Raw genomic sequence first — 27,224 nt, 5'->3', positions numbered from 1 at the left:
CCAAATCTCTCTCTCCTTCTCTCTCTTTCTCTCTCTCTCTCTCTCTCTCTCTCTCTCTCTCTCTCTCTCTCTCTCTCTCTCTGTGTCTCTCTCTCTCTATTTTTCTCTCTCTGTCCTCTTTCCCCCTCTCTCTATTTTTTCTCTCTTTTTTCCAATCCACACTTACTTCAAGCCGCCGTCCCTCGCGGCGGAAACTACTCGCGTTCCGGGAAGGGTGATTGCGATGAGCAGCCGGGCGAATGAAGTCAGACTCGAGCGATTTAACATTGTTTTAACATCGATACGATACCACGGCCGCGGGAATCCGCTTACCCGCCGAAACTGTAAACCGTATCAATTCAATTTCATGCAAACTCTTTCGAGAACATTCATTCGACGCTCCGATACTCGACATTTATCTTGGCCGTCGGTGCTGCCCGCGTTCCTCTGCTAGGAGACCCGCTTTCCCGATCAATATAAAGTAAGCAGTACAAATATGTCGTGTAATAGAGAAACCGCGTAAACTAATATCATGCGCAGATTCACGCGTTTATCCGTATATCTCGAACTTTTACTTTAATCCTGTCCGCGATAACTATGCTGTCGCACCGCATCGCATGAATTGACAAATTTTCCTTCATTAATACCTCAATAATTACCATATAGTAGAGTGTATATAAAATGATATAGGTTTTTTTCTATTCAATTCAATTTCTATCTGCACTTAAATCCAGACACCTTGTATAATTAACGGATATTTAAAACAACACGTTTCGTATCTCCATAATCTTCTGATTATATATTTTTCACCATAGCGTTAGAAATCTACAGAATATCTGGCACAACGCACACCAACACTTGTGTGTCCATAGAGCTCATAAAATTGAACAAACAAGAGCTTTCTCTACCATCTTGCAAATAGTCACGATAATTATTTCTTTATGTCGAAATTATTATGAATTATTATATGAATTCTTAACCCTTAGAGTCACAGCGAGTCTACCAGAGACCCACCTATATTTATTCACATTTTATTATTTTTTTCATAGAGTTTAAATGATTTATTTAGCAGATTTGGTATTTTTATATTTTTCGAACATCATGAAAGTTACGAAAAATAAAAAATCTTGCTTATTGTTAACAATATAATTGTTATAAATAAACAAAGTGGTAAAAATGATGGTCTTTACGAATAAATTTTGAATGTCTGGATTTAAATGTCCAAACGCTCCTTTACAGAATTAATTAAACTGAGTATAGAGAAATTACCTATCAATTTGCAAACTATTACAATAATTTCTAAGACTTTAAAGATAATTCAATCAATGATCAGCCAATGAGTGCGACATGATGAAACAAGTTCTGTACAAAATCTGGAGAGATATGTCTTGGGCTGATAGTTTTCTGACAACGATGAAAAGTGAATGATAGCGGAAGGTAAAATAAGCGGCGCAGTTCTACGTTATATGCATGATCTCTGATTGTGAAATGTTTATATCTACTATAGCCAAGAAATCAAGAAACAATTCCAAGATATGTCTCTTCAGACTGCTCCACAGAATTCGTTTCATCGTATTGCGCACGATCTCAATTCTTTTATCAAACTTGCCAAGCGCTGATGCATGGTTGGTCTCTGGACTCGGATTGCATCCGCAGTTTCTCTTATTAACACACGGTTGAGGTGGGTGGGAGTGGGGAAGGGCGAAGGGAGAGAAAGAAAGAGAAAGGGAAACGCGGGAGCCCTCGAGCAGTCAAGTGGACAATGTCCACGCTCGATTGGATTTAACGTTGTTTCGTCGACGATACCGACGCACCGATCGGCGAGTAAATCTGCGACGCTCGAAGGGACAACGGAACTGTCCTCTCTCTCTCTCTCTCTCTCTCTCTCTTTTTTTTAGCCGCGCTTTACGGCGCAAGCCAAAGAGCCGTGAAGGGTTTCTCGCCCCGAGACCGTTTGATCTGCTACAGCGGATAATTCGCCCCCGCTGACGTGTTTCACGTGGCGCGAGGTGCGCTTTGTCGCCGCCGCCGCCGCCGCATGAACGGCTTTTTTACACGACGTCGTCGTCGGGTGTCGGACGATTCAACATTTCGCAGCACGAAACGAACGAGAACGAGTATACAAAGGAAAACCCGGTGCGAATGGAAGAAAGCGACGAAAAAATGCGCGAATTTAATCCTACCGCGCGTGCGGCAGGATTAAAACGACCTTGGTACACGCTCTCGTTTCTGCCGCTTAACGTCGAATTCGGGCGTTGTAAGGATCTCTCTCCCTCTCCCTCTCTCTCTCCTTCTCTATCTATCTACCTATCTATCTATCAATCTATTTGTCTACCTATCTATCTCTCGTTTTCGTCGCCGCGCTCGTTCACGCTCGACTACTCAATGTGTCCGGAAAGAATCGCGCTTCCGTTTCCGCGGCGAGATAAAGCTTGGGAAAAGTTACCGTCACACTTCCTCCTCCAACTCACTCGCCATGCTCAAACCGCGCTCGTTAAGATGCAATCGTGATCGCGCGTTTGTTGAATTAGCGACGAAGTCAACGAAGGAAATTAATAATGACGTGACACAAATGTTAATTAGTTAAATTTACTTCGTTGGAATTTTGGGGGTGCGAAATCCGTCCGCGTTGTCGGAAACCCGATAGAATTGAGTGCGTGTGAAAATTCGTACGCCGCGGGTAAGTCCGCCACGTAGATCGTAAATATCTTTCGACGCGCATTCTTCGTTCGACAAGTTTCTTAACGGCGTACGGTCGCCCGGCCAATTTGCGTTCGTCACGCCAGTTTGTCTCGTTGCGCCGGGATAAGTCGGTAAGATTCGTTCCGTTTGGGAAACCGCAAACTGGCGAGATAACACACGCCCGTAACACACGTTCCATATGTTGCCACGTGCTTCCTTCGAACGCGCAAGAAACGCAGCCTCGGTCCGGCGTGTCTGGTTGCCTTGTTAAGCCACTTCGCGACAAAGTTACGTCGTTGCCGCAGCACGTAGCTACATACCGTATAAGCTCGCAGGACACATTCGGCGATAATGAAGAACGATCGCGGCGATATATCAACCGCGATTACGGTCTTACATCTGACGCGCGAGAACGGATGAGACAAGGTGATCCACTTATTCCGCGAGTAGGCGTGTGTCTGAGTGAAATCGCGCGCGTCACCCCCGCTTTGTCCCCCAACGTTAAATTCCTCTTCGTACGATTAAGTCCAGCTCAACGTTATTCGCACGGGTTAGAAGATTGAGAACAACGTCTGTATTCGTGAGACAAAAGAATCGACCACTAAATATTGTATCCATCCATAAAAATCTTACTTTTAGCGGAATCCTTTTTATATATGGCCTCAAAAAGATTCTTCTGAGACTAAAAAGAAAACACTCTAAGCACAATATTTTTATATATAAAAAGGGATTTTATCTTTTATCTATACACTACAAGTCTTGTTTTAAATAGAAATTTCGTCTAATAAGAGGCCATTTTACTCTTCCAGTAAACATATTCTTCTTTATTTCAAAGGAACAAAAGTTAAAATAATATCTAAGAGATTTCCAATTAATAGTTCATTTTATTAGAAAGGGGGTACTTTTATGGTAAGAGTCTCGCTTAGAATATTGAATTACAGGAAATAGAACTCTGCAAGTAGAATTCATTTCGTGGATGTTAAAATATTTTTTCCACTTTAGAAGAATTCTCTCTTCTTCTCTCTTGAGAGACCATTATATATAAGAGGATTTCACTGAGCATAAGTTTATATCTTTTTAGATGTCCGAGCAGGATCTTATATGAATTTTATTAAGACAATTTCAAAACAATAGTAATAGGTTAAAAACTAATAGAAAATCATACAATACTTTTTAGTTTTTCAGGAAATATTTAATACAATCCGACTAGAAATTTATTTCATGATTATAATCAGGTTGATTCCAATCAATTGTCTAGTTCGTACATGATGTAGTTTGATTTTATCGGATATAGATAAATTATGTAAAGCAACATGGCAAACAGGATTTATTAATATTCAGGATTGTTAATAATTAAAGACTTATTAATAGTTAAGACACCATAGCATCACCTTATACAAGCCAGATAACTGTTTAGGACCAACGTGATCGGGATCATAGATACATTTATATTCAGGAGGATGTTCCTGAAGCAGTGTTGGACATTAATTGATTAAAAGTAGTTAGTTGACTAAAATAATTTGCAAATCAATAATAAAATTAACCAATCGTCATGTGTATGCGTAAGTAACTTAATCGACTGATGAAGTTAATTAGTCAAACTTTGATTTGATTGATTGATTAATAATTAATACATTATTACATATCGATCACTAAGTAAATTAATGATTGATTAATAATTAATTTCATGAATTGATTAAGTTATTTGTGAATATACACAGGGTGTTCCAAAACTGGTAGAACATCCGTTAGAGGTAAGTAGAGGGTGAAATTTGGAACTGAAAGTTCCTCTTCCATTTTTGGATCCGACAATTATTAATAAAATGAAATATTAATTAATTAAATCTGCCAATCCCTTAGCGCCCCGAGTGAGCGCTCAGGCCCATAGGACGCCGTAGGCTCCTCAGGATCCCTGCTTGTCCGTTTTTCTCCCCTTTTCGTATACACACTAAAATCATTCGCGGTACTCAACCACTGACATGCAGAAAACATTCAAGTCACATACGCACTCGAAGGAAGCATACCACACATGCCCTCCCCCTTCGGCACATAAAACGCAATCACTCCGCTCACTCGCACTAAAAATATTCAAATTATCCATGCATTCATAACCGCACACAAAACACACATCACCTCCACACACTGAAAACTTGCCACCCCCAGCTCTGGTCAGGCACCCACCCACACACTCACTTACTCACTCATCCCTATTTATTCCCCTGTGATACAAAAAGAACACCTTGTATATTGATTAAGATTTTTATTTGTGTTAATTTATTTTGATTATTTATTTGCCGATTATTTTAGTCAAGTAAAATTTTCATTTATTAGTATCCAATGCTATCTTAACGTTATTATCTATAATATTTAGCGAAGAAAGTGAATTTTAAAGTAATTGTTTAATTTCAAGATTACATACATATTTGTGTACATCATAAAGAAACAAAATTTGTATACATCAACCTTAAAAAGTCATTACATTATGGTTTTATAACATTTTATAATTATTACTAAACTTTAATTATTACATTCTTCATGTGCACCATTGGTGTTTCTATTAATCTTAAACCAGTCATTCGCATTGCAAAACACATTTACAGACATTTTAAGCGTCGATTTTTAAGCTGACTTTCCAATACGATTTTCCAAATTTTATATATCTTCAACTCGTTTTCTATAATTTTCTATAATTTTATATATCTTCAACTCGTTTTCTATAAACATTCGATTGAATAAAGTCCCAAAAAAAGTCTATGTTAAGAACCCGAGCAGCTTAAGCTCGAGGGTTATTTTATATACACATATGTGTATATAATGATGACATTAAATAGTATTATTTTTTGAAATTTGTTTTATTTCACCAAATAGAAAATGACTTTAGGAATACTCTATATAATAAAAGTCGTACAGATTAAGTACTTATAACAATTAAGTACATATATTGATTCAGAATTAAAAGAAATTTCTGTCGTCGCAAGCGTCGAGTAATTTTCAACGCTGCCGTTGTAGTCACAGCGTGAGAACTCGCAAATGATCTATTTAATATAACTCACTGTACATTCTGCAAGAAATGTTTTGCGCTTTATTACGGCACAGTTGCGTGTTATTATAATAAATCATGAAGTCATCGTAAAAAGCCGAGTTAATCGTCTAAGTGCAACTGCACCAGCGCGCGCAGCGACCGGAGAGAGATGAATTATTTTAGAGATTATTCTGTAAAATTCCGAGGATTCTTGCGCCGGCAAGATAGGTGCGCTAATTCGTTTCTACATTACGTGTCTTCCTTCGAGAACTCGTTATGTTAACGGTGCGCACGTGTCGGGTCACGGAACAATCCCGGGCAAAGAGAAAAATTTCTCCCGGTTTATCCTTGTGCGAAAAATAACAATAACAGTCCGCATAATTTACGATAAATACTTCACGCAAACAAATCCCGCAAATGAATAACTTGCAACGCTGCAATTGATATCACGGGCGCATCTGAACATCGAGATTGCGGAAGAAACGTAATTATAGTAAGTGCATAATTACTGCAGTAAAGAAGCAAGTGCTTAATCTTTTGAAGTACAGGACCTTCAAAATTCGGATTCTAATAAAATATTCATGTCACATGTTTAGAATAACAATTTTTTTTAGCAGTCGCCGCTTTAGAAATTAATTATATTTTTCTATTTTTATCAAAACTGTACACCAACTGAAGCAAATACTATACTGAGAAAAAAAGCGGTTGGATTGACAAAGTCGGTGATCATCAAAGAAATATTAAATCTATTCAACAAAAAACAATGTTAATGCAACAATAAGTTGTGTTGAAATCACTATATCAACGCAACTTATTGTAGTATTAACATTGTATTTTATTGAATAGATCCAATATTTCTTTGATGGCCGATGACCGCCGATTTTGTCAATCCAACCGCTTTCTTACTTAGTATATGAGTAACTGTTACTTAGTATACAAAAACCGGTAAAGTCCATCATTATAGATTGAGCAGTGGTTTCGTTGCGAGATCACTATGCCTACAGCTATTTGATTCCAATACGTTTGGTTCTAATAGGTGATCTCACGATGAAACCATTATGTTCCAAAAGATTAAAGTTGAATTAAAGATTGTATGCTTTATACAGTTGAATATATCGCGGAAATTGTGTCGCTGACATCAGAAATTCATAATGACGTGTAGCGAACCGCGTCGCAATTTACCGAGGGTGTAAGAAAGTAACCGCGACTGAATTCTCGTAATTAATATAACCTATATAATCTTCTAATTACTGTTTTTTTTATATTGTATGTGTATGTGTGTGTATATATATATATATATATGTGTGTGTGTGTGTGTGTGTGTATATATTGCAAAACTGCAAATGGCTTTTCGAAATACGCGGCGTAAAATTTCGAAATTCACGATTGCAAATTGTCCCCCGTGCATTTATACGCTATTTATGCAAAAATTAACAATGAGTCGCTTTAACGAAAACACGAGTTCCGAATTGATTTTAAACATAGTGCAGTATGAGGAGGATATTAATATCGGTCGACGCTCCATAGGAAAATATTTTTACGCGTATATGGGTCGCGGAAATAACCTTTCATAAGCGCGCCGCGCTTTCATGCACACAAGTCGCGGGCGCAGCGCGTAATTTAATAATACGTTCCTGAAAAAGCGTGTAATTTTTTAGTTTTGTGAAGCAGTGCCATTAGCAAAAACGTTTTGCCACATGCCAAAGCACGTATTCAGTCTACCTTGCTCTTTCTGAGGAATCTTTTGTTTTTTCTACCGAACTCTTCTCCCGCGCGCCTACTCGTTCGCTCGTTCGCCCGTACCCGCGCTTTATTTCAAATATGAACTTTCACGGCGTGCTCGCCGAGCGGTGCAACAAAACGGTAGTTCGAGTGGCAGACAGAAGTAGGACAAAATTTGAAAAAGGGTTCGACTAGAAATTTATCTCATGGTTTTGGCAAAGTTGATCTTAAGCAGTTATCAGGTTGAAGTACAAAATAATGTCGTCGGATTCTAGTAAGTCAGCATAGTAATCAGAACCTTATTAAGGATTCATCATTAGGTTCTAGTCAGATTTGCGCCAAATCTTTGTCAGCTTCATGTAGTCTTTTCACCATATACTTCTCCCGCAATCCTCCCATCCAAATATTCCACCGTCCCATGAATAGTTATCCATCGTTTTACTGACTATAACATCATATGTTATTTAACTTTACGATCGAGTAAGAATTGATGATGCTCTGATAATATGCTCATAATTTAGGCTTATAAATAATTGATGCTCATAATTTATTCTTATAACTTAGTGGCTCATAAAAATTTGTGATAATATTTGAAATTAAATAGAAAATATAGAAAATAATTTTTGTAGAGATCACACACCTACTATATATAACATTAGCTACAATTCGTCCCTATTGAATTCTAACCACACACACTATAATAGAGAAAATAAGTAAAATCCCGAGAAAAACCGGATCAATGTAACCTTATAGGATAATACACTAAGTTATAATACATGATAATCTTAATGTGGACCTAGAATAGGCTCATCAAATCCTTACAAAAATCTTCCTTATTCAATTCTCACAATATCATCTCTATCAAATACTCCATGCTTAGGATTATCTTAAATTTATTCAATTAGATCCTTATACAATATTAGGCGATTAAAATTCCGATTAAAATTTCTAGTCGGAAAATTAACAGATTAGGATATCTTTCCCTTAATGTAAATTTAAGATAGCCTCACCCGTAACATTACCCGTAACAAAAGTTTTCCTTATTCAATTCTCATTATACCCCTATCAGATCTATCATATTTCGAATTAGTTTACGTTTGTTCAGTTTGGTCCTTGTACGATATCAGACATACCTGATCGAAATTGTTAATCGAGAAATGCATTAAGATCCTAATGTAGTCCTACAATTGGCCCAACCCCACTATACCCTTACAAAAGTCTTCCTTTTTCAATCCTCATCATATTCTTATAAAATATATTATATTTAGGATTAGTTTGCGTTTGTCCAGTTAAATCCATGTATCTGATCAAAATTTCTAATCGGGAAATTTCGTTCGCGATTAAACAAACAAATAGCATAACCGAATGCGCACATAATTCCGTGTTTACGTAACACACATCGGCGCGACAAGTAGATACGTGTACGCCTCGGTTAATTGCCGTCCGCTTATCCATTACCTGACGGTCGTACGCAAGGTCATAGGAACAATTCCTCGGCCTCGCTCGTCAACCGGACAGACAGACAGACAGACGGGCGCGAAATAACACGGTTAGCACGTTAACGCCACGTATACCCCTGCACACACACACACACACACACACACACACACCCTCGTTCACAATCGCGCGCGCGGGATTATCGATTGCCGAAGATCGCCGCGCGCGACGGCCAAAGCGGTCGCCATTACCGGGATTGCGGGCGTCGCATTAGGTAAGATCCAGCCTGTACACATTCTCATTCGGATAATGCACCGCTAAGTGGATGCCCCGTGTGTGTTGCGACTCGTAGCCTATCAATCTTGATCTCAGCTTATACGAGCGGCCGTACGCGAGATACAGAACGTACACCGTCAACGAGACGTCGGTGTATACTCTCTTCCTCGATACGTGTTGTACGTATATTGCGTGAGTCGCGGATGTGTATGCTCGCGAATTCGTATACGCATGTATATATATACGTGGTTGTTTGTGTGTATGTGTGCGCAGACGAGGCGGAATTCTGACACGCGATACACGCGCGCGTGCCCGCTAATGCACACGCTTGAGTTGAACGTACACCCCGACAGGTAGCGGGGTACGTGGGCATATATATCAGTAGATATGTACATAGAACGGTACAACAGGGTCAAGTCATCCTGATGGCTCATAAGATCAGGTATACGGAATGTATGGGGTCAATGGATACACTCGCACCTACAGCCTCGCCCGAGTACTCGCACCTCTCGTAGCGGCCCTTATCGCGTTCATCGCAATTAAACGCTAATGCGCGCGATTATGTATCCAGAAACGCGAGTTGCACGACGCGTGCTCTCTACTTCTTTCCTTTTGGCTATCTTCCTCTTTATCTCGCGCATTTGTTCGCACTCAGACATGCGCGCAGGTGGTTTAATTCATAAACCAATCCGGGCAATTGTACACGGCTCTCTAATTACATTAGAGATGCCGAAATAACGCCGGAGTTGTTGTACGATTTCTGCTTCACTCATTATCTTGCTCTAGACCACGTTATGATACTATGAGACGCGTTCGCGAAGCATTAGTTATTACAAACATTCCAAAGTTAACTTTCTGGCGCTGTCCGTTGCTCGTTATCTGCTCGTTCGCGCTCTTTTAAAGCGAATCAGCAAAAATGTTTCTAATTGAATTGAATCGGTATAAAAGGAGCATTCTATCGACGATCAGCGAGTATTCATTAATTTTCAGTGAAGACACTTTACTGCTCCGTTTAATATTTCACTGATTTTTAACAGAAGAAGGAAGATTTTCCTGAAAAATCTGCCTTAAGCAACACAAATGTCTAAAATACGTTTTGGGGACATCCTAGAAACGTCAAATAGCAAATAGAATATATTTTAGGTGTCTATTGTTGTTTGCACAAAACTTTATATCAAAGACTTTAAGGGTATACATCTAATTCTAATAGAAATATTTTTTATGTGCTATATGAGGTAATACATAGAAAAAATATTCTAGTAAAACTTACAACAAACTTTTGTAATCTTGTAACTTTTGTAATTATACAGAAATTATGACAATGATTACTATATATTATTATTTTCAAAATGTTACACACGTTACTGACTTTTTATTACAAAATTACTATAATTACTTGAATATTATTTTTAATGTATATATTTGATATAGATTGTCAAATTATAGTAATCTATGCTACAATCTCAGGATGCCTTTGTTTTATAGAAAGCATTGCAAAAATAAATATAATTTTAACGTAATCTTTACTAAAATATTTTCTCCGTGCCTAAAAATTTGTTATACGTTATAGTTGATCCACCTTTCTGTGTTTGCGGTGATAGATTTAATGATTTCTATGCAGCTTGCATGCGTGTCTGTATTTACAAAATGCATTAATAATGGGAATAGTTGCTATTACTAACTGATTTTAGCGAGATTTTACCGATTACAGTGCTATACTTACAACTACACTTATCAGTTATAAGTATAGCGTTTTAGTGGGGAATACACACATTGTACTTTAGGAAGCAGTTGCCTCTATATCTAAACACAAATACGCTTTCTCTTATAAAGAATGAAATGTCATCTACGCGCACTTTTATCGTCGCTCTTCGCATTAGAAATCGTCAAATCGTCGTTCTTGCCCGCGGCATTAAATTGGTCGCATTCAAGTCCGCGCGCGCGCGCATTACAGATGCACACACGCACAGGCATACACACAACGTACAAACTAATGCGTCACACAAGGGAGTATTAGCGGATAAACAGTTATATGCGCACGTAGGCGCAAATGCATTTGCACATAACTGTAAATATACGTATATATGAGGCATACACATGTACGTACGTTCCGTACGGGAGCAACGCCGACAGGCGTGCATGCAAGGCATGCTGTCTGACGTATACGTCCTGCCAATGTTCCGCGGTATACCGAGGCTGACGAGCCATCATCGACGTGGCCGGGATGGTCATACGGCGGGATCGTCCGAGAGTTTACGACGAGGACTGAGGTTTTAGGGAATGTTACATTCTTACTCTTTTATCGAGAGCGCAAGCGAATATGAGTGGACTTTTGAACAAGGGGAGAGATTGTCCGGACAACTTTAGGGCCATTGTCATTAGAACGACGTCTTCTCCATCTTATCGAAACAAAGCTCAAATTTCCATTTCAATTCCTCTGCTTCTACTCGTCCTGCATCTCTTCTTTCCGTTTTCATGCATCACAAACTTTGCATCACTCTTTCTCATATACAGCTGTGTGGTATTTCAATCCCTTACCCAATAGTATTTGATCGACATCATTTTTCCTTGCTTTCTTAAACCTTTAAACAATCCTAAACATAGAACCCTGAATATCAAAAAGTTACATAAACCCTAAACATGAGTAAATTTTACCCAGCGCATTTTCTTTTGCTTATAATTTTCGGAAAAATAATCGAAATTTATTAATAAATCTTATTTTTAATTAGTACACAGAAAACATCGAAGAATATGAATCTAATGTTTTTGCGATTTAATCAAGTCAAAAAAGTTATAATGTAAAAACAAGACATGTTTTTAAGAACGGCAACGTTTGAAAAATTAATCTGGGTAAATTTATCCATGTTTAGAGTTCTAGGATTAAAGTGATTCAATAAAAACGTTTCCGACTGAATTAGTAAAAAGACTGTTTCATCGATGATTGATGAATATTCAGTGATTTTTTGTAAAAACACTTACTTTATTGTACCGTCTTATTTCTCATCGGTTTTAGCCAGTGGAAGTAAGACTGGTGACTGTGTAATCAACGGTTTCCATATTTTTTGCGTACATTGACACTATCTGCGTTCGTGAAATTCATCAGTAATGGGAATAGTCGCTACACGGAGAAGAACATGACCATAAACGAAACAAACGCGTCTTGATTAAAGAAAACAGAATGTTTAATTCTTATGAATCAAATTTAGCTCTAAGAATCTCAAATTCTGTTTCTTGCAATTAAAAGGCATTCAGTTTATTCATGATCATGTCATTCAATTAAGCTTGTTTTTTCTGTGCACTATTAACTGATTCTTTCAGGGAGATTTTACTGATTACAACACTTATAGTACTGGACCACCAGTTATAAACATAGCAGTTCAGTGGAGAATGTTCTGTTCTAAGTTTAGGAAGTCTCTTCTGCAAAAGAGCCAGTACTTATATTATTACATGTTTCATTTAGAAATTATCCATTTATTCTGCATTAGGTTCGGCACACAATCAACTATCAGCTGTCACCTCACTTTTTTAGTACTACCTAATTATAAAGTATAATTATAAAATATAAAGTATAACAAGACTACTATTATATTAATTGTACGGTAAATGTTCAATAAAATAATAATAATAAACATTTACGGTAAATGTTCAATAAAATAATAATAATAAACATTTACGTGAACAAAAGTCCGGTCTTTTCATCGACCCTCTTTTATATCGAAAAATTTGATATTTAAAAGCCTTGACTGTATATCATTCAATGAGCGTATGCTTGAAAGATTTACGATTTTTAATAATATATTTTTAACTTCATGTACAATATCGTGGTAGCCGCATGCACAACACTCGCGCTTCGAAGCGTAAAATTACACGGCGGTTCGCTTAATCAAGCGCAACGTTCAAGCTTGATTGCTTTCGTTTATATTTAAAGGAACGTCCCCGTACAAACAAACGAAAAATAATGGAAAAATATAATTGAAAAATTTCGAATTTATTTGAATGACGATTTCATATTTTTCCTTCCGTTCGCCCATCACTGATGCAAACGGCGAGATAATATTTGTTAAAGTGCAACGGGATATAGTGAGTAGTGTTTATGCCGGTTTTATATTTCAGAAGAGGATCAACGAGAGAGGTCGTCGAATTCACGTTGCAAATGTGTTTTTAATGAGAACTTAACTTGTTCGATCGAACGTACGAATCTCGTCGTACGCGATATCGCTACTAAACGATTCTCTTTGCGGAGTTAGAGCTTTACGATCAAACAAGTTCAATGGTTCTCCCCCTCACCTCACCCCCACTCTCACACCGCCTCTCTTTGCCTAGCTCTCTTTCACAAGCTCGAAATGCAATTTAACGCCATCACCGATACAGCGATTTTGCCTTGAATTTTAAAAGAATACATAAAGCTACGTATCGTTGTTATTATTTTAGATACATCTACTTATTCAGAAGGAATTTTCTATCCCTCGTCGTAATACCTGTGGCGCATTACACGCGTCATTATTGATTGTCGATATTACATTGTCGATGAGCCAAAATTCCTTGTCGTTATTTGATAATTACTTGATGATAGCTGGCGAAATAGTCGACATGGTCGATATTGCCGCTGATATTGTAACATTACCGCGACTCGTAATTGCACGCGCTTTACAAATTATTGTTATATGTACATGATTATCTGATTATTTGAGTATTATAACATAATTCGCGAAAGATTTCGCTGCGATATTTTGTATGAACTCGCAATCACAGAATCGTACGAGTGATATTCTCGTGTGAAACGAGAGCGCCGTAAAAATGGGTCTGGTGGATCTTCGGATTGTTTATGACATCATGTCCATCTTTTCAGCCGTAGGTAATAACTTCTTACTCTGTATTTCCAATTGTATCTGTTCCAGGGTTTTGCCTTCGGTCTCCGGCACAAATAGGTAAATTAATACCCATATAAGAAACGTTATCGCGGTGAATACCCAGAATGGTACGAACGTGCCATATACCTCTTGCGAGACCTACACAAACACAAATAATCTTGCTATTATATTATTCCGCGCACAACTATACACGACATGATGTTTATTGGTAGAAGAAAGGGGCGATGGATCGTTATTTTTGCTGAATTACGTAATATTATACGTCAAACGTGTAACTGAACTTTCTTTTTTTATCGCACATCTCGTGTAGTGAATGTCGCCTAACGTTAATCCTAAAATATTTCTGTTGTTTCTTTACATTACATTAGAGGAAGGTGTGTAGGGAATAAAATATACGGTTAGAACGGCTAAATATTGTTGTCAGCCAAGCCTTCCATTCAATTTATTCCTTACACAGCTCTAATACTGTGAAAGAAAAAATATCTAAGAAATAATAAATATTTATTTGATGAGTACTCATATTATTTAAGTTCTTCCATTAAATAGAATTTTAAATAGAATTATTTTCATAAAAAGCTAAGGTTTTCTTAAGGTTTTAAGAAAATGTATATTTTTTTGTTTGAAAAATATTTTATGTTAGTAAATATGTCACTAGTGCCCATCGAATAAATATTTATCATTTCTTAGATATTTTTTTTCTTTGAATGTATAAAAGAACGACAGAGATATTTTAGAATCTAACGTTAACCCTTAGAATACTGTATATATTTGATCAGCCGAAATCGTCGCATTGGCCTGCAGGCATGTATATTTGCTTAGAATAGAGCGATCAGATGAACATCAGCCATATGGAACGCTCAGTTCTGCGTTGTTCTGTACTCTAAAGGAGAATTCACATCTTGGCAAGAAAACAAGAAAGAGAATGACAGTAATCAGCCAGAATTCGCGCCGATAAAAAAGCAGAAATTGTCGATTACCATCTAACTACTATTTAACTACCTAACTACTGGCGCTAATTTCGATTGGCTTCTGCCTTTCTATTTCTCTGCCAAGGTATGAATTCCCTCTAAGCGACTCACCCTGTATATCGAAAACAAGAAGACATCGAAGAGCCCTAAGCGTTAAAATTGCAGAGATAATTTTCGCAAATGTTTTATTTTGCGCGTAAATCCAAACAGAACCACGGACTTTCAATCGTCCGTTCGAATTTTCATGTTATTCCCGACATATAATTTGTATATTCGCGTTATCACGACGTTTTCTCCGATATTATCATACACTGAAGAGTCTTTTCAGTCTGTTAAAGTTGTTAAATGACAGTATATCGTGCCGTATAATATCATTATGAAATAAAGAAATCTCGGCCAAAACCTTTAACCGATCGTTACTTCTGATAACCCGTTTGCTGCGCTCGCCTTTCGCGAAAAACAAAATCGATCCTGGCGCGCGCGCATGCACGCACACACACAGGCGTCAACGTTACCTGATAAAACTTCACAATAGCGATGGTGCTCAAAGAGTAGTAGAGAGCGCTGAACACCGCGGCGGGTACTTTGGCCTCGTAGACGAAGATCTCACCGATATACGCGAGTGGTATCGGATTAAGGCCAAGCCCGAAACCGAACACGTAAATCACCACGAAGACCGTGGGCACCCACTTGAATTGGGAGACGTCGTAGCCGCTGGACTGCAGCTGGAAGAAAATGGCTATCGTCGTCAACGATAGCAGGCAAATCGGCGCGGCAATCAGTAGCAGCGATCTCTTGCCGACGAACCGCACCAGCGTCACACAGACACAGCCGGATATGACGATGGCGATGCCGGTCAGGATGATGCCGGTGTTGGTCGAAATCTCGAAGCCGGCCTCGTCGAAGATGTACGACTGATACACGAGTATCGGCGCCGCGCCCGTTAGCGACAGGGCGCTCAGCACTATTATGGCAATTCGAAAGGCTCTCCTGTTCTGCGCCTTGAATACCTGCTTGAACATCTCGGTGAAGCTTATCTGGCTGCACTCGTTCTCGACCATCACGATTCGTTTGACCTCGTCTAACTCCTCGTCCACGTTCTTCTTGCCGAGGGTCCACTGGAGGGTTCTCTTCGCAAGTTCGAGCTTGTTCTTTCGCGTGAGAAATACTGAGCTCTCGGGCAACCATATGAATGTCAGGAGGAACAGCAAAGGCACGCACAGACCTATCATCGCCATCGTGAATCGGCTGATCCACAAGCCGATCGTGTAGATGATCAGCACTCCGATGTTGATTAGGACGACCATTAGGGTACCTGAAGGCCTCGCGACTCTCATTTAATGTCACTTCATCAAAGATGGTGGCTGTCTCGTGAGTAACGAGTACGGTCAATCGAGTACAGTGCAAGAACGAAATACATGATGACACTGGTCAACTGGTAATTTGTCACATAGAATTTCTGGTATATTTCTTATATACTTTTATGCATACGCGCAGAAAAATGCATATTGCATTAAAGTAGTTGTTTTATATTCGCCAATCTACAATAAATTCATCATAAGCCATCAAATATACTCAAAATATATCATTTCCTAATAAGTTTAACATTTCAATCAAAAATATTAAATTAAAAGAAAAATTTGGTTCGCTTACTGCATAGAATAAAATTAACTTCTTCGGTAAAGTTTTATAATATTTTTATAAAGAGAGTAAATTCTTTTTTTTTTGAGTATATGATGAAATGAACTTTTTTAAAATTTGTGAATACATTTTTATAAGACTATTCTATATTTTTCTATATATAAAACCTAAAAATGAATTCAGAAACCTCTATTATCCACAATTCTTTCGTAATGATCACTTGAGATTTAATATATTATATATGCAATTTAAATTCGATTTGATTTTAAATGTTTTATATTATTAAGTATCATTAACATCACAAGTACTTCTTTCATGAAAAGTTTCTCCATTAAACAATATATTTGTCTATAAAAATTTATTAACATTAACGAGTTTTCTTTTTGTACGCGATTTTCCTCCAATTAAGTACAACATATGATGAAAATTGGTACAAAATTTCTGTACGCGATATTTTAAAAAAGACCAAATATACAGCACAAAAAATCATTAGTTTTTTAAATTAGATAAACTATGCTTGTATAAAGAAAATCAATCTTCTTGAAACTGAAAAATAACCACTGGAAATGCCTGAGTAATATAAAAGATTTCTGTTAAAAATAGTATATAAATTACATAATTAAGTCCATATGACAAAATGGTTTTTCCTGTGGACCAGTGTGCAATTTTCTTAAATATTTTTCAGAGATACAAATTCAAAGTACAATAAAATATCGTTACAATCGAGCAAAGAGGATTAACGACGAGCAGATTAACATCTTTAATATCAAATGTATCAAGTGAAACAAGAGACGAGTCAAGCACTGCACATTGACGACCTGTCCGAAACAGCTGACGTCGTCGTACCTAGAGGACCTCTGGTCCGTTTGCTGCTGATCTCGCCGAGATACATCGGCATCACGGAGTAGGTTACGCCGCATCCTATGCCCGCTAACACTCGTCCGACAAATATGTAATGTACAGATGTGGACAGGCCGATGAAGAGCCAAGACGCGATCTTCGGCATCGTGGTGACTAGCAGAGTGCCTTTACGTCCGATGGTGTTCATCAGCATGAACGGTACCAACGAGCCGATGCCAACGCCCACGTACATGAGATTCACGATCCAAGCAATCTCATCGCTTGTCACGTTTAAGGGATCCTCGCCGTTGAATTTGGATATGGTCGGCGTGCACCATCCCTCGTGGAAGCCGCAGTCGATAGTCATGAGACTGCCTGAGAATCGATCGCACGTTAGACTCTTTCGCGAGTTCGTGGAGAAAGAGTATATCTTCAAGCGTCGTCGGGATACTTACACACAAGTCCGATCAGCATTTGCCGCAATATGCCGCGGTCCATTACGCCCGGTGATACTCTTCTTGATTTCACGTTAACGATCGATCGCGTTAGCTCGCGACAGAAAAGTCTTCTACGAGAGCAACACGTGCACACACGACGCGAGCGAATAACGTTTCATGTTCTCAATACGGAGGCCGTTCTCACTCGTTCGCACTTCCACCTGTATCGATCGCGAGTCACCTACTGCAAAAAATGCAAAGTACGATCGGGACGTTCAGTAAATTACGCAAATTACAACGCGCGTAGATCACGAGTTTCATATGTGAACGAGACCCGATCATGAGAATCGCCGCGTGAGAAGGGCGTTGTCAGAGCGCAAGGTGAGCGACTGAAGATGTCGTTGCTCCACATGGACGCGCTGAAACCGCGCGAAGACGCGCGATTGGAAATGCAAAATTCCATCTTCGCTAATTATCGCACCGGCGGGTGCGCGGCGAGGCTGATCCTTCTAATCTGGCAACACGGCCGAGCCAAACGGAGATAACGGAGATAAAGCCAACAAGGGCACTAACTAGATTCCGCGCCACATATCTCCCCCGGCCGAGGGTGCGATACGGTCACACGTGTAAACGGCTACGTCTGCACGCATGACCACCGTCCGCGGTCGCAGAGAGCACTTGCTCTTGCTTTGTGGCACGCGATGCGATGCCTCCCAAAGCGACAGTTTATGGCACGCCATACAATGCGCCCACTATTAGGAGACGGCCACCGCACCGGGCGCGTTCCTTAACATGAATTTATTGCCATGAAATTTACACACTTTGACAACTCGCTGTCCAAAGCCCTGCCCACCCATCCGTTCGAGCGGACGCACACCGGTGAACGTGCAGTTAAGGAATGTTAACTCGACAGTGCGACCTCTCCGTCGAACAGGAATCTGCTTCTCGTCGTATACGAACTTTTTGGTATTAAACAATAAGCGGCTGATAATATCGTAAAATTGATTAGAAAAAATATCCTAATTTACAAAGAGTGCGACCAAGTTTAGTTTCATTTTGCGGCATTCGAAGTCTTAAATATTTTTTTATGAAATTATAGTTATTCATGAGTAAAGATATATAAGTGTATCAAAGTGATAAGCCTAAAAAGATACATATTCTGTCGAAATAAATAGTATAGTTACAACCCATACGGGAAACATATAGGAAATGTTGCAAGAAACGGGAAAGATAGATGAAAGTCTTTATCAATAAAACAATATAGATTGTAAGTGCTAATAATATTTATTAATTTAAGGTGACTTTTATCAAGTTCCGATTAACTTAATAAACGATTAATTTCGTTGTAACTAGCAGAATTGGATAATAACTATTTGCTAGTTTACACACAATAGCTATTTTTAATTATATCAAAAAATAATTTAAAATTTCAAATGTCATAAAATGGAACTAAAAGCTTATAAGAGTTTAGTCGCTCTCTTTAGGAAGAAATGTTAGACTGGCAAAATCACTTGTGGACTAATTTCGATATCATTATTTTAATCCATTATTACGAAGGATGTTAGAGAAAGTGGATTCAACTCGGAACTCATGAGGTGAATAATGCTCGCTGAATTGAGTAAAGAGTCTTTAACGAATACAGATAAAAAAATTAACATTGTCAGAGCTGCAAGCAATTCTCGACTCTGATAACACAAACAATGTACTTTTCTAAGTCTTCATGTTCTGTATTAATAGATGTTACTTAAAAAACTGTATTAATAGATGTTACGTCTCAAGTGAGATACTCAGATTTAAGTTTAAAGTTTGATGCGAGTTTCTTAATTGAATCACGATCGCAGACATAATGTCACGTATGCCATGTAATTTAGTTAAGGAAAACTTGTATCTAACTCTGAATAAAAATCTGAATATCTCACATGATGCAAGTATCAGGTGACAACTGTTAATACGGGCCTAAGAAATCTTCTCATGTTACGAAGCGTACGTGAAAATAAAAAAGATACATGTAAACACTTGCTGAAGTATAATGCTTCGTTCCCACGCCGCATGTGACAAATGGAAACAATTCTCCAACGTTATTAAAACTGAAAATTGTCCGTAGCTCCGACAATATTAATTTTTTGATATCTATATCATAGAAATACTAAATTGTATCAATTATTTAGCGATACTTTATGTCCGCGTTATAACTCATGTCTCTATAAATTTCACAAGCGCAAACAATATTAGTTAATTGACAAATTCACGACGTGAAAAATAACTTTCAAGTATCGGTAATATTGTTTTAACAACATCGTTAATTATTTAGTCATCGCGAATGATATATTTGCCTATTATTATTGGGACGATAATTTCTGCCGTTGAAAACGCGCATATGTTGTTGAAAATGTGCTAAAATAGCGACTTTTTCAGTGACAAAGTGATATCATCAGCGGCGAATTACTGAACGCTTCCGGTGGAACAAAATGTGGCATGCCGAAAATTATTTTCGTAACGCTAAAGTGGACTTGTAATTACCACACGCAGTGCTAATTACAACGAGTGAAATTACGCGTTTCCTTTGACTTTAAGACGTCGCGTTTGATGAAGTGATTCATCCCTCTCTTTCGCAGTAGTAGCACGTTGTAGAAAACAGACTCATTAGAGAAAACACCGACGCGATTGAACGTGCGCAATACACAAACAGCGCGTAACAATGATAATTATAAAGATTTATTGCTACAATATTACGCGAAACGTAAGTACCATGACTAATATTATGTAATACTCAACTCTTTCCTTTCTCCCATAAAAGTATTCGGCCATGTAGTCCGGCTTAGAGCGAGTAGCTGTCTCTTCGAACAAAATAAAAAATAAAAATTATCGCGAAAGTGCATTTACAATCGCAGAACAAGCTGATAAATACTTCACTTAATTTTAACACCTAATCGCATACACAATTTTTTCTTATTCTATCTTATATTCATACTAGAAACAAACAATTAAATGTGTTTTGATTGAGAAAAACAAAATTCCTGGTTTTTAAAAGCCGAATTTGGCTTCTAAATCGCTAACACAATGAGAGAAAAATATCTCAAAAATAAAAAGTATTTACTTGGAGAGAAACTGATAATATATTTATTTATTAATTTAAATTTTTTATTTAAATAGAATAAACAATTGCTTTCATAAAAAAAACTAGAGTTTCAAGAAAATGTACATTTTTTACATTTAAAAATATTTTATATTGGTATGTGTTATATATATATATGTGTGTGTGTGTGTGTGTGTGTGTGTGTGTGTGTGTGTGTGTGTGTGTGTGTGTGTGTGTGTGTACCCAATAAATATTTTTTATTTCGTAGATATTTTTCTCTCAGTGTATGCCATCCACGCATGGATAAAAACATTGGTTAAATTAACCTAATAATGACACAACTAAATTTTGATTAAAAGAAACAAAATTTCTTATTTTTAAAAGTCGAATTTGATTTGTACGAACTAAAAATTCTGTTTTCTTCAACCAAAACGCGTTTAGTTATGTCAGTGTTAATTTAGCCACAACTTTTTTTATCTATACAGTAATATAATTACATAATGTAAGGATTAAGAAGAATTGCATGTGCTTAAGTAACAAAATTAAGTGAAGCAATTTTCAGCTTGTTCTGCAGTCGCAAATGCAGTTTCATGATAAGCATAATTTTTACTTTTAATTCTTACTCGTTCTAAACCAGGATGCACGGTAAAATGAAGAATGGAAGAATGGGAAAAATTGTGCATTACATAATATTAGTTGTGATAGTTATGGTTTACATATTACTGTAGTAATTTATTCTATCGGTACTAATATATAACATACTTATATTAATATATACAAAATAATTTTTAAATAAGAAAATATACATTCCTTTAAAATGTTTAGTTTTTTTTATGAAAACAATTGTTTATCCTATTTAAATAAAAGAATTTAAATTAAAATAAATATATTATCAGTTCCTTCTCAAATAAATATTTTTTTTATTTTTAAGATATTATTATATTTATATTTATATTATTATATTTATATTATTATATTTATTTATAAAATTTTATTTTTCTCTCAATGTAGCAGTTTTGAGAGCTACATTCGACTCTTAAAGAACGGAAAGTTTTTTTCTTTCAGTAGAAACGCATTTAGTTGTGTCACTGTTAATTTAAATAATCTCTTTTTCGTGTATAGATATTACGTAGTTAATATAGCCAACGTAACCAAAATCCTATACACGCAGGTGATAAATTGAACGCGATTAATTGTCGCGACGGCTGTGACAAGCCGAGTAGTTGCATCGGTAGCTTATACCGTGACGTTCACTCCCGTCGTTCACTCACTTATCATTGAAGCGCAAGAAGAAAGGCCCGCGATTATAACCGGAAGGTCATCACGCCCGGAGGTGCACGATATTTCATTCTAACTGTACAGTCGATAATTGTTAATCGTTACGTATCAGGAAAATCAATCGTGGACCCTTGGGCTGTAGCATGCAATCATTTTCACTGTCATTGTTATTAGTTGCCGGTGCTTAACACAAATAACTCAATCCTTTAAAGTCGGAAGAATGTTTAGTTGTACTGAGATTGCTAAAGATTGTTGTAGGTTATTCGAACGGAGAAAAGCGGAAGAACTACGTGCTTCTCAGTTTAAATAGCTCCGCGTGTATTTGAAGTTACTAAACTGAAAAAGAAAAAAAATAACGAATACTATAAAATCTTTTCACGAAGGCGATAGTGTTTTTAAGATCTATTAAGGAAATTCCACACCCAAGAATATATAATCTTATCCGTTGTGAAATTCTGTTGTATATGGCTGCAAGAGAATTCTTCTAAAACCAGAAACTAAATATATTCTAAACATATTCTGTATTCAATATTATTCCTCTTCATCAGAAGAGAGATGCTCTTTCGATAATAGTTCTCGCTTAGAATAGATTTTATAGGAAATAGAAAATTTTGTAACCATAATTATTTTTTCTTATTAGAATTATCCTATCGCTAACGCGCTATCCTATAATCGCAACGCTGAGAGAAAAATACCTAAAAAGTAAAAACTATTTATTTTTTCGGTGAGTACTAATGATATATTTATTTGAATCTAAATTTTTTTGTTTAAATAGAACAAACAATTGTTTTCATAAAAAGCAAGGATTTTGAGAAAAATATATTTTCCCATTTAAAAGAAATTTTTTCTCAATAAATATATTAATAGTATAATATATATTACATAGAGAATATATATATTTAGTGTATATATATACAGAATGTCCCAGACACCCACTATTTTCAAACTTTGCGAGAGCGTAGAAAGGATTGAGGTGAACATAAAAATCCCATACCGTTTTACGATATTCATAATAAATGTGGATATATTAATTAAAATGAATTAGTGAATATAAATCACGTGCGATATGGTAGATAAGTTGTAAAGGCGATGTATGCTGTTGTATGTTTGTACATTAAGTCAAATCGAATAAAACACCTTTTATCATTTTGCAAATTACGATGTAAATTTTTAATTATTCATGAAAAAATTGCATGGTTGTGCGTGATGCACAAATTTCCTTTAATTAATATCTAAAAATCTATATGGTCATTTGCAAAATGGTAGAGAACTTTTTTTTTAATTTGTCTTAATATATGAGCACACAACAGCACACTGCAGCTTACCTACCATGTCCCGTGTGATCATTCACTAAACTTCTATAATACATATCGTGACTATTATTGTGAATATCGCAAAACGATATAGGATCTTTATGTTCACCTCAATCCGTTCTACGTTCCCACAAAAATTACGGAGGAGATTCTGAGATACCCTATACATAATATCTATATATTAGTACAAATAAATATGTTATTAATTCTCACTGAAATATTTTTTATTTTAAAGATATTTTTTCTCTAAGTATAAAGTATAAGAGTATATTTTTTTGGATGCATATAAAATTGATGAAATTGGTCATATTAAGTTGAAATCATCACTCTCTTCAACTCGACAGCAAGTGCGATCATAAACATAAAATGATCGGTGCTTGAACACGCGAAGATTTTATTACCTCCAGTTATTGTAAGGCTCGTAATAAACTATTTTTACATAACAGATACTGTTAGCCACTAACGCACGAAATGTTCGTTTTTTTCTTATTAAAAGAATCCGCTATGCTTAGAGAAAAATATCTGAAAAGTAAAAACTATTTATTTTTCCGGTGAGTACTAATAATATATTTATTTGAATCTAAATTCTTTTGTATAAATAGAACAAACAATTGCTTTCATAAAAAGCAAGGATTTTGAGCAAAATATATTTTCTCATTTAGAATAAATTTTTTCCCAATAAACATATTAATAGTATAATATATATTACATAGAGCATATATGTATTTTAGTATATATATATATATATATATATATGTGTGTGTGTGTGTGTGTGTGTACAGGATGTCCCAGACACCCACCATTTTCAAACTTTGCGAGAGCATAGAATGGATTGAGGTGAACATAATACCGATTAGGTTTACAGTTGTGCAAGAGTTGTTGCACGCACACGTGTGTTTTGTCACTATCACGTCGTTACACCTGATTTACCAATGACATCCTATTATCACGCGAGGGTTTGATTCCCCTTTATCAACGAGTCGTTACCTAATCGCGGGAAGCGGCTACGTGCAATGCGGAATAACTCGATAATGTCGCTGATTGATGTATCGAACATACGTGGACGAGAGCGCAAGACGTATTTTTCGTGCGTGTTGAAATCGGGGAAATCACGTCGGTGGAACAGGTATCGTTACACTCGCGTCACACTTCCGCGTCTGATTCCTCAAGGAATATCCTCTTAAGGTTATTTGATTCTACAATGCAGATTTGATAAGCTTGATTCTCTGGCGACCGGTATTTATGATAATCGCGGCTGATGGCCGGATTAACGCGCTTGGCATACGTTTGCATATCAATAAAGTAAACATTACCACTCCCGCCGCAACACCTTTCGAGGATATTTCGCAATATCAGCATGGAAAAATGTTTAGCGTCGCGAAGATTAAGGGCCTGAACACACAGAAAAACTTAAGCAATAAAATGTAAACAGTAAACAAATTAACCACTCACAATCATTGATTCTTGGACTACAAGAAGAATCATCTACTGTAATTGATCAATTTGTTTACTGCTTATGTTTTACTGCTTAAGTTTTTCTATCTGTTCAGGCCCGTGTCTCCTCCTCGCCTTTTCAAATACTTGATGCTCTGATTAGACCCACGTTGAAACATTTTCGAAAGCATTTTCGAGTGTCATTTAGTAATCAACGTCATACGATGCTTCGCACTGCTGGCTCTTTTTCCACTAGGAAACCCTGTCACGACTGTTACTTCTGAGCAGCGATTCCACACAACAGCCTTAGACTTGTCGTCCGGTGGGCTGAAGACGAAACGCGAAGGTGCATGCAATGAAAACGTATTCGCGAAAAAACAATTGTGTATCGGCGGTTACATTCACCTTAGAAACCAAACGAAACGAAGCACGACCTGTCGCTACGACGAGAGCTGAGGAAGAGTTGCCGAGTTCGCGAGGCGCACCGACCACGACGGCAACGCCGACGATGTCATTCTGAAAGACGCCGGAAAGGAAACTGAGCTTGACTCTGATACGTCGGCACGTCACTGTGATTTTAATCGAATCCCCTCCCGCTCTGGCCGAACAGAGCGACAACGTAACCGCTAATTACTTTTGCGCGCTGTTTCTCGCCACGCGAGGTCTTGTATAGTTTTTTTTCTTTTTTTTCGCTCCATTCTAGTCCATTACATCGGTTAACCGCCTTGTCGTGACAAGAGCGCGAAACGTGTACGGCGCATATCACGTGCCACGTGTTTTGAAAATCGCTCCATTCGACGGCCTACGATTTTCCTCTTTTTTCCTCTCTTCTCGTCTATTCCCTCGCGCGAGCGCGCGGCTGGGTGTCGAATGACGGGAATACCAGGAAAAACTGATATGCCCGTCATTAATTCGCTATTACTGGCCGCGCCGGCTTGAACTTTCGGATGAGAAGGCAATCACACGTGCGACGTTCTCGGTTACGTGGCGAACGTTCGCCACGCAATCAGGAGGGCGGGTTCGATTCATGAGTCATGTTTATTTAATATCTCGGGCGAACACAACCGAAGGCGAATACAAATCGTGTCCTTATTCCGCGTCATCTCGACGCGCAAATCTCGAGTGATTTTTGCTGCTACGTCGCGAGGAAATCGCACAAGAAGAAGGGCGGACACTGTGCGCGCGCGCCCGCGGAATTGCAAAATTGCGGGCGGATAAAAATTGCACGCGCTGAATTTCGAACTCGAGTAACAAAAGCACAACGCGCGCGAGGACCTGACGAGGGACAAAAATTGCTCAAGTCCTTGCGCGAGAGTTGATTCTCGCGCTTGTATTCGCGCGAGCAACATTGGAGTGCCAGGAATTTTTACTACACGCCTGGCTTCTCGCCCACGCAATTTTGCACAGCGCGTTCCCGCGAATAAGTTTCCTTTCAGACGCGAACGTTCGCGGCGCACCTGTTCGAAACCAGCGGCTAATACAGCTGATACCGATCGGCGATATTTGCAGCGCCGACGGAGCAACCTAATAGAACGTAATCCGTTAGACTTTCTCTCGATCATTCTCGCGTAATCGGTTCTACTTCGATGACCGACCGACCGAGCGACCTGACCGATAGCGAACCATATCATTGGCGCAACGCCGCTGCAATCGAGGAAACACCTGACGTGTCTTGACACTTGGAATTGCGTCGGTTATTTATCTCTTCTTTCCTTCTTAATTTTCCTTCTTCTTTTTCCTTATCCGATTGATGGTTAAAAATAGGCACAATCACCCGTGATTCTCGTGATGCGTACACTTCGTTGCGAAACGTCTTAGGCATCATAAAGTAAAAAAACGCGCCAAATTGTCACAACTGAGAGCCGTTACCGACAAATTTACGCAGTAATTAATTATGACAAGAACCAAAGTAACAATAGACAAAGAGTCATAAAGGTCTGGCCATTTCCTACATCGAGAATGCACACACAAGAAAGAATATAGTTGTGTTTACGCGAAGTTTAACTTTGGTGACTGAATCGTTTTGGTTGAAGGAGACGCTATTTCTGGTTTCTTAAAACCAGATTGGGTCGTAAGAACGACAGGAATTCCGCTCCCTTGCCGCCTCGAGAAAAAAGTGTTCAAACCACTTCGCAATCAAGTACGCGCGCCAAAGATGCCAAGAACAATGAATAATTTTCCACGATATGCCGCATTCTTGTATTGATTTCGAGGTGATAATTCATCTGCTTGCATAGTGATTGTGCGT

The 27,224-nt window shown here is 37.8% G+C and overlaps 2 protein-coding genes across 8 annotated transcripts in view; both read right to left on the bottom strand.

Annotated features, from left to right (window-relative positions):
* The window catches only part of LOC116850211 (glutamate receptor 1), a 432,489-nt gene that overhangs the window by 98,575 nt on the left and 306,690 nt on the right, over positions 1-27,224 (bottom strand). The gene's annotated exons all lie outside the window — the stretch shown is intronic.
* On the bottom strand, positions 131-26,294 carry LOC116850212 (facilitated trehalose transporter Tret1-like). 7 transcript variants are annotated; one of them, XM_032828216.1, is made up of 6 exons: positions 25,382-26,294; positions 24,995-25,303; positions 17,894-18,119; positions 17,445-17,813; positions 15,473-16,272; positions 131-14,127 (listed from the first exon to the last, which is right to left on the bottom strand). In XM_032828216.1, exons 3-6 carry the CDS (start codon positions 17,934-17,936, stop codon positions 13,942-13,944), a joined length of 1,398 nt encoding a protein of 465 aa, XP_032684107.1. In that variant the 5' UTR covers positions 17,937-18,119; positions 24,995-25,303; positions 25,382-26,294; the 3' UTR covers positions 131-13,941. The 7 variants fall into 7 exon arrangements, with proteins under 7 accessions (XP_032684107.1, XP_032684108.1, XP_032684109.1 ...); XM_032828217.1 differs by having other exon boundaries at positions 25,124-25,303; XM_032828218.1 differs by having other exon boundaries at positions 25,146-25,303.

This window comes from Odontomachus brunneus, unplaced genomic scaffold (assembly GCF_010583005.1).
Source record: "Odontomachus brunneus isolate Ranch 3 - 2012 unplaced genomic scaffold, Obru_v1 Obru_scaffold_137, whole genome shotgun sequence".
In the NCBI taxonomy this organism is placed as follows: Eukaryota; Metazoa; Arthropoda; class Insecta; order Hymenoptera; family Formicidae; genus Odontomachus; species Odontomachus brunneus.
The sequence above is the reverse complement of the archived record's forward strand: the minus strand, read 5'-3'. Positions and strand labels throughout refer to the sequence as shown.

What these genes read in the sequence shown, in the direction of transcription:
- LOC116850212 (XM_032828216.1), bottom strand. Translation starts at nt 17,936, where the DNA reads ATGGACCGCGGCATATTGCGGCAAATGCTGATCGGACTTGTGT. An exon ending in AATGCTGATCGGACTTGTGT is followed by an intron (nt 17,814 to 17,893) that starts GTAAGTATCCCG and finishes ATCGATTCTCAG; the next exon opens with GCAGTCTCATGACTATCGAC. An exon ending in ACGGACCAGAGGTCCTCTAG is followed by an intron (nt 16,273 to 17,444) that starts GTACGACGACGT and finishes CGAGGCCTTCAG; the next exon opens with GTACCCTAATGGTCGTCCTA.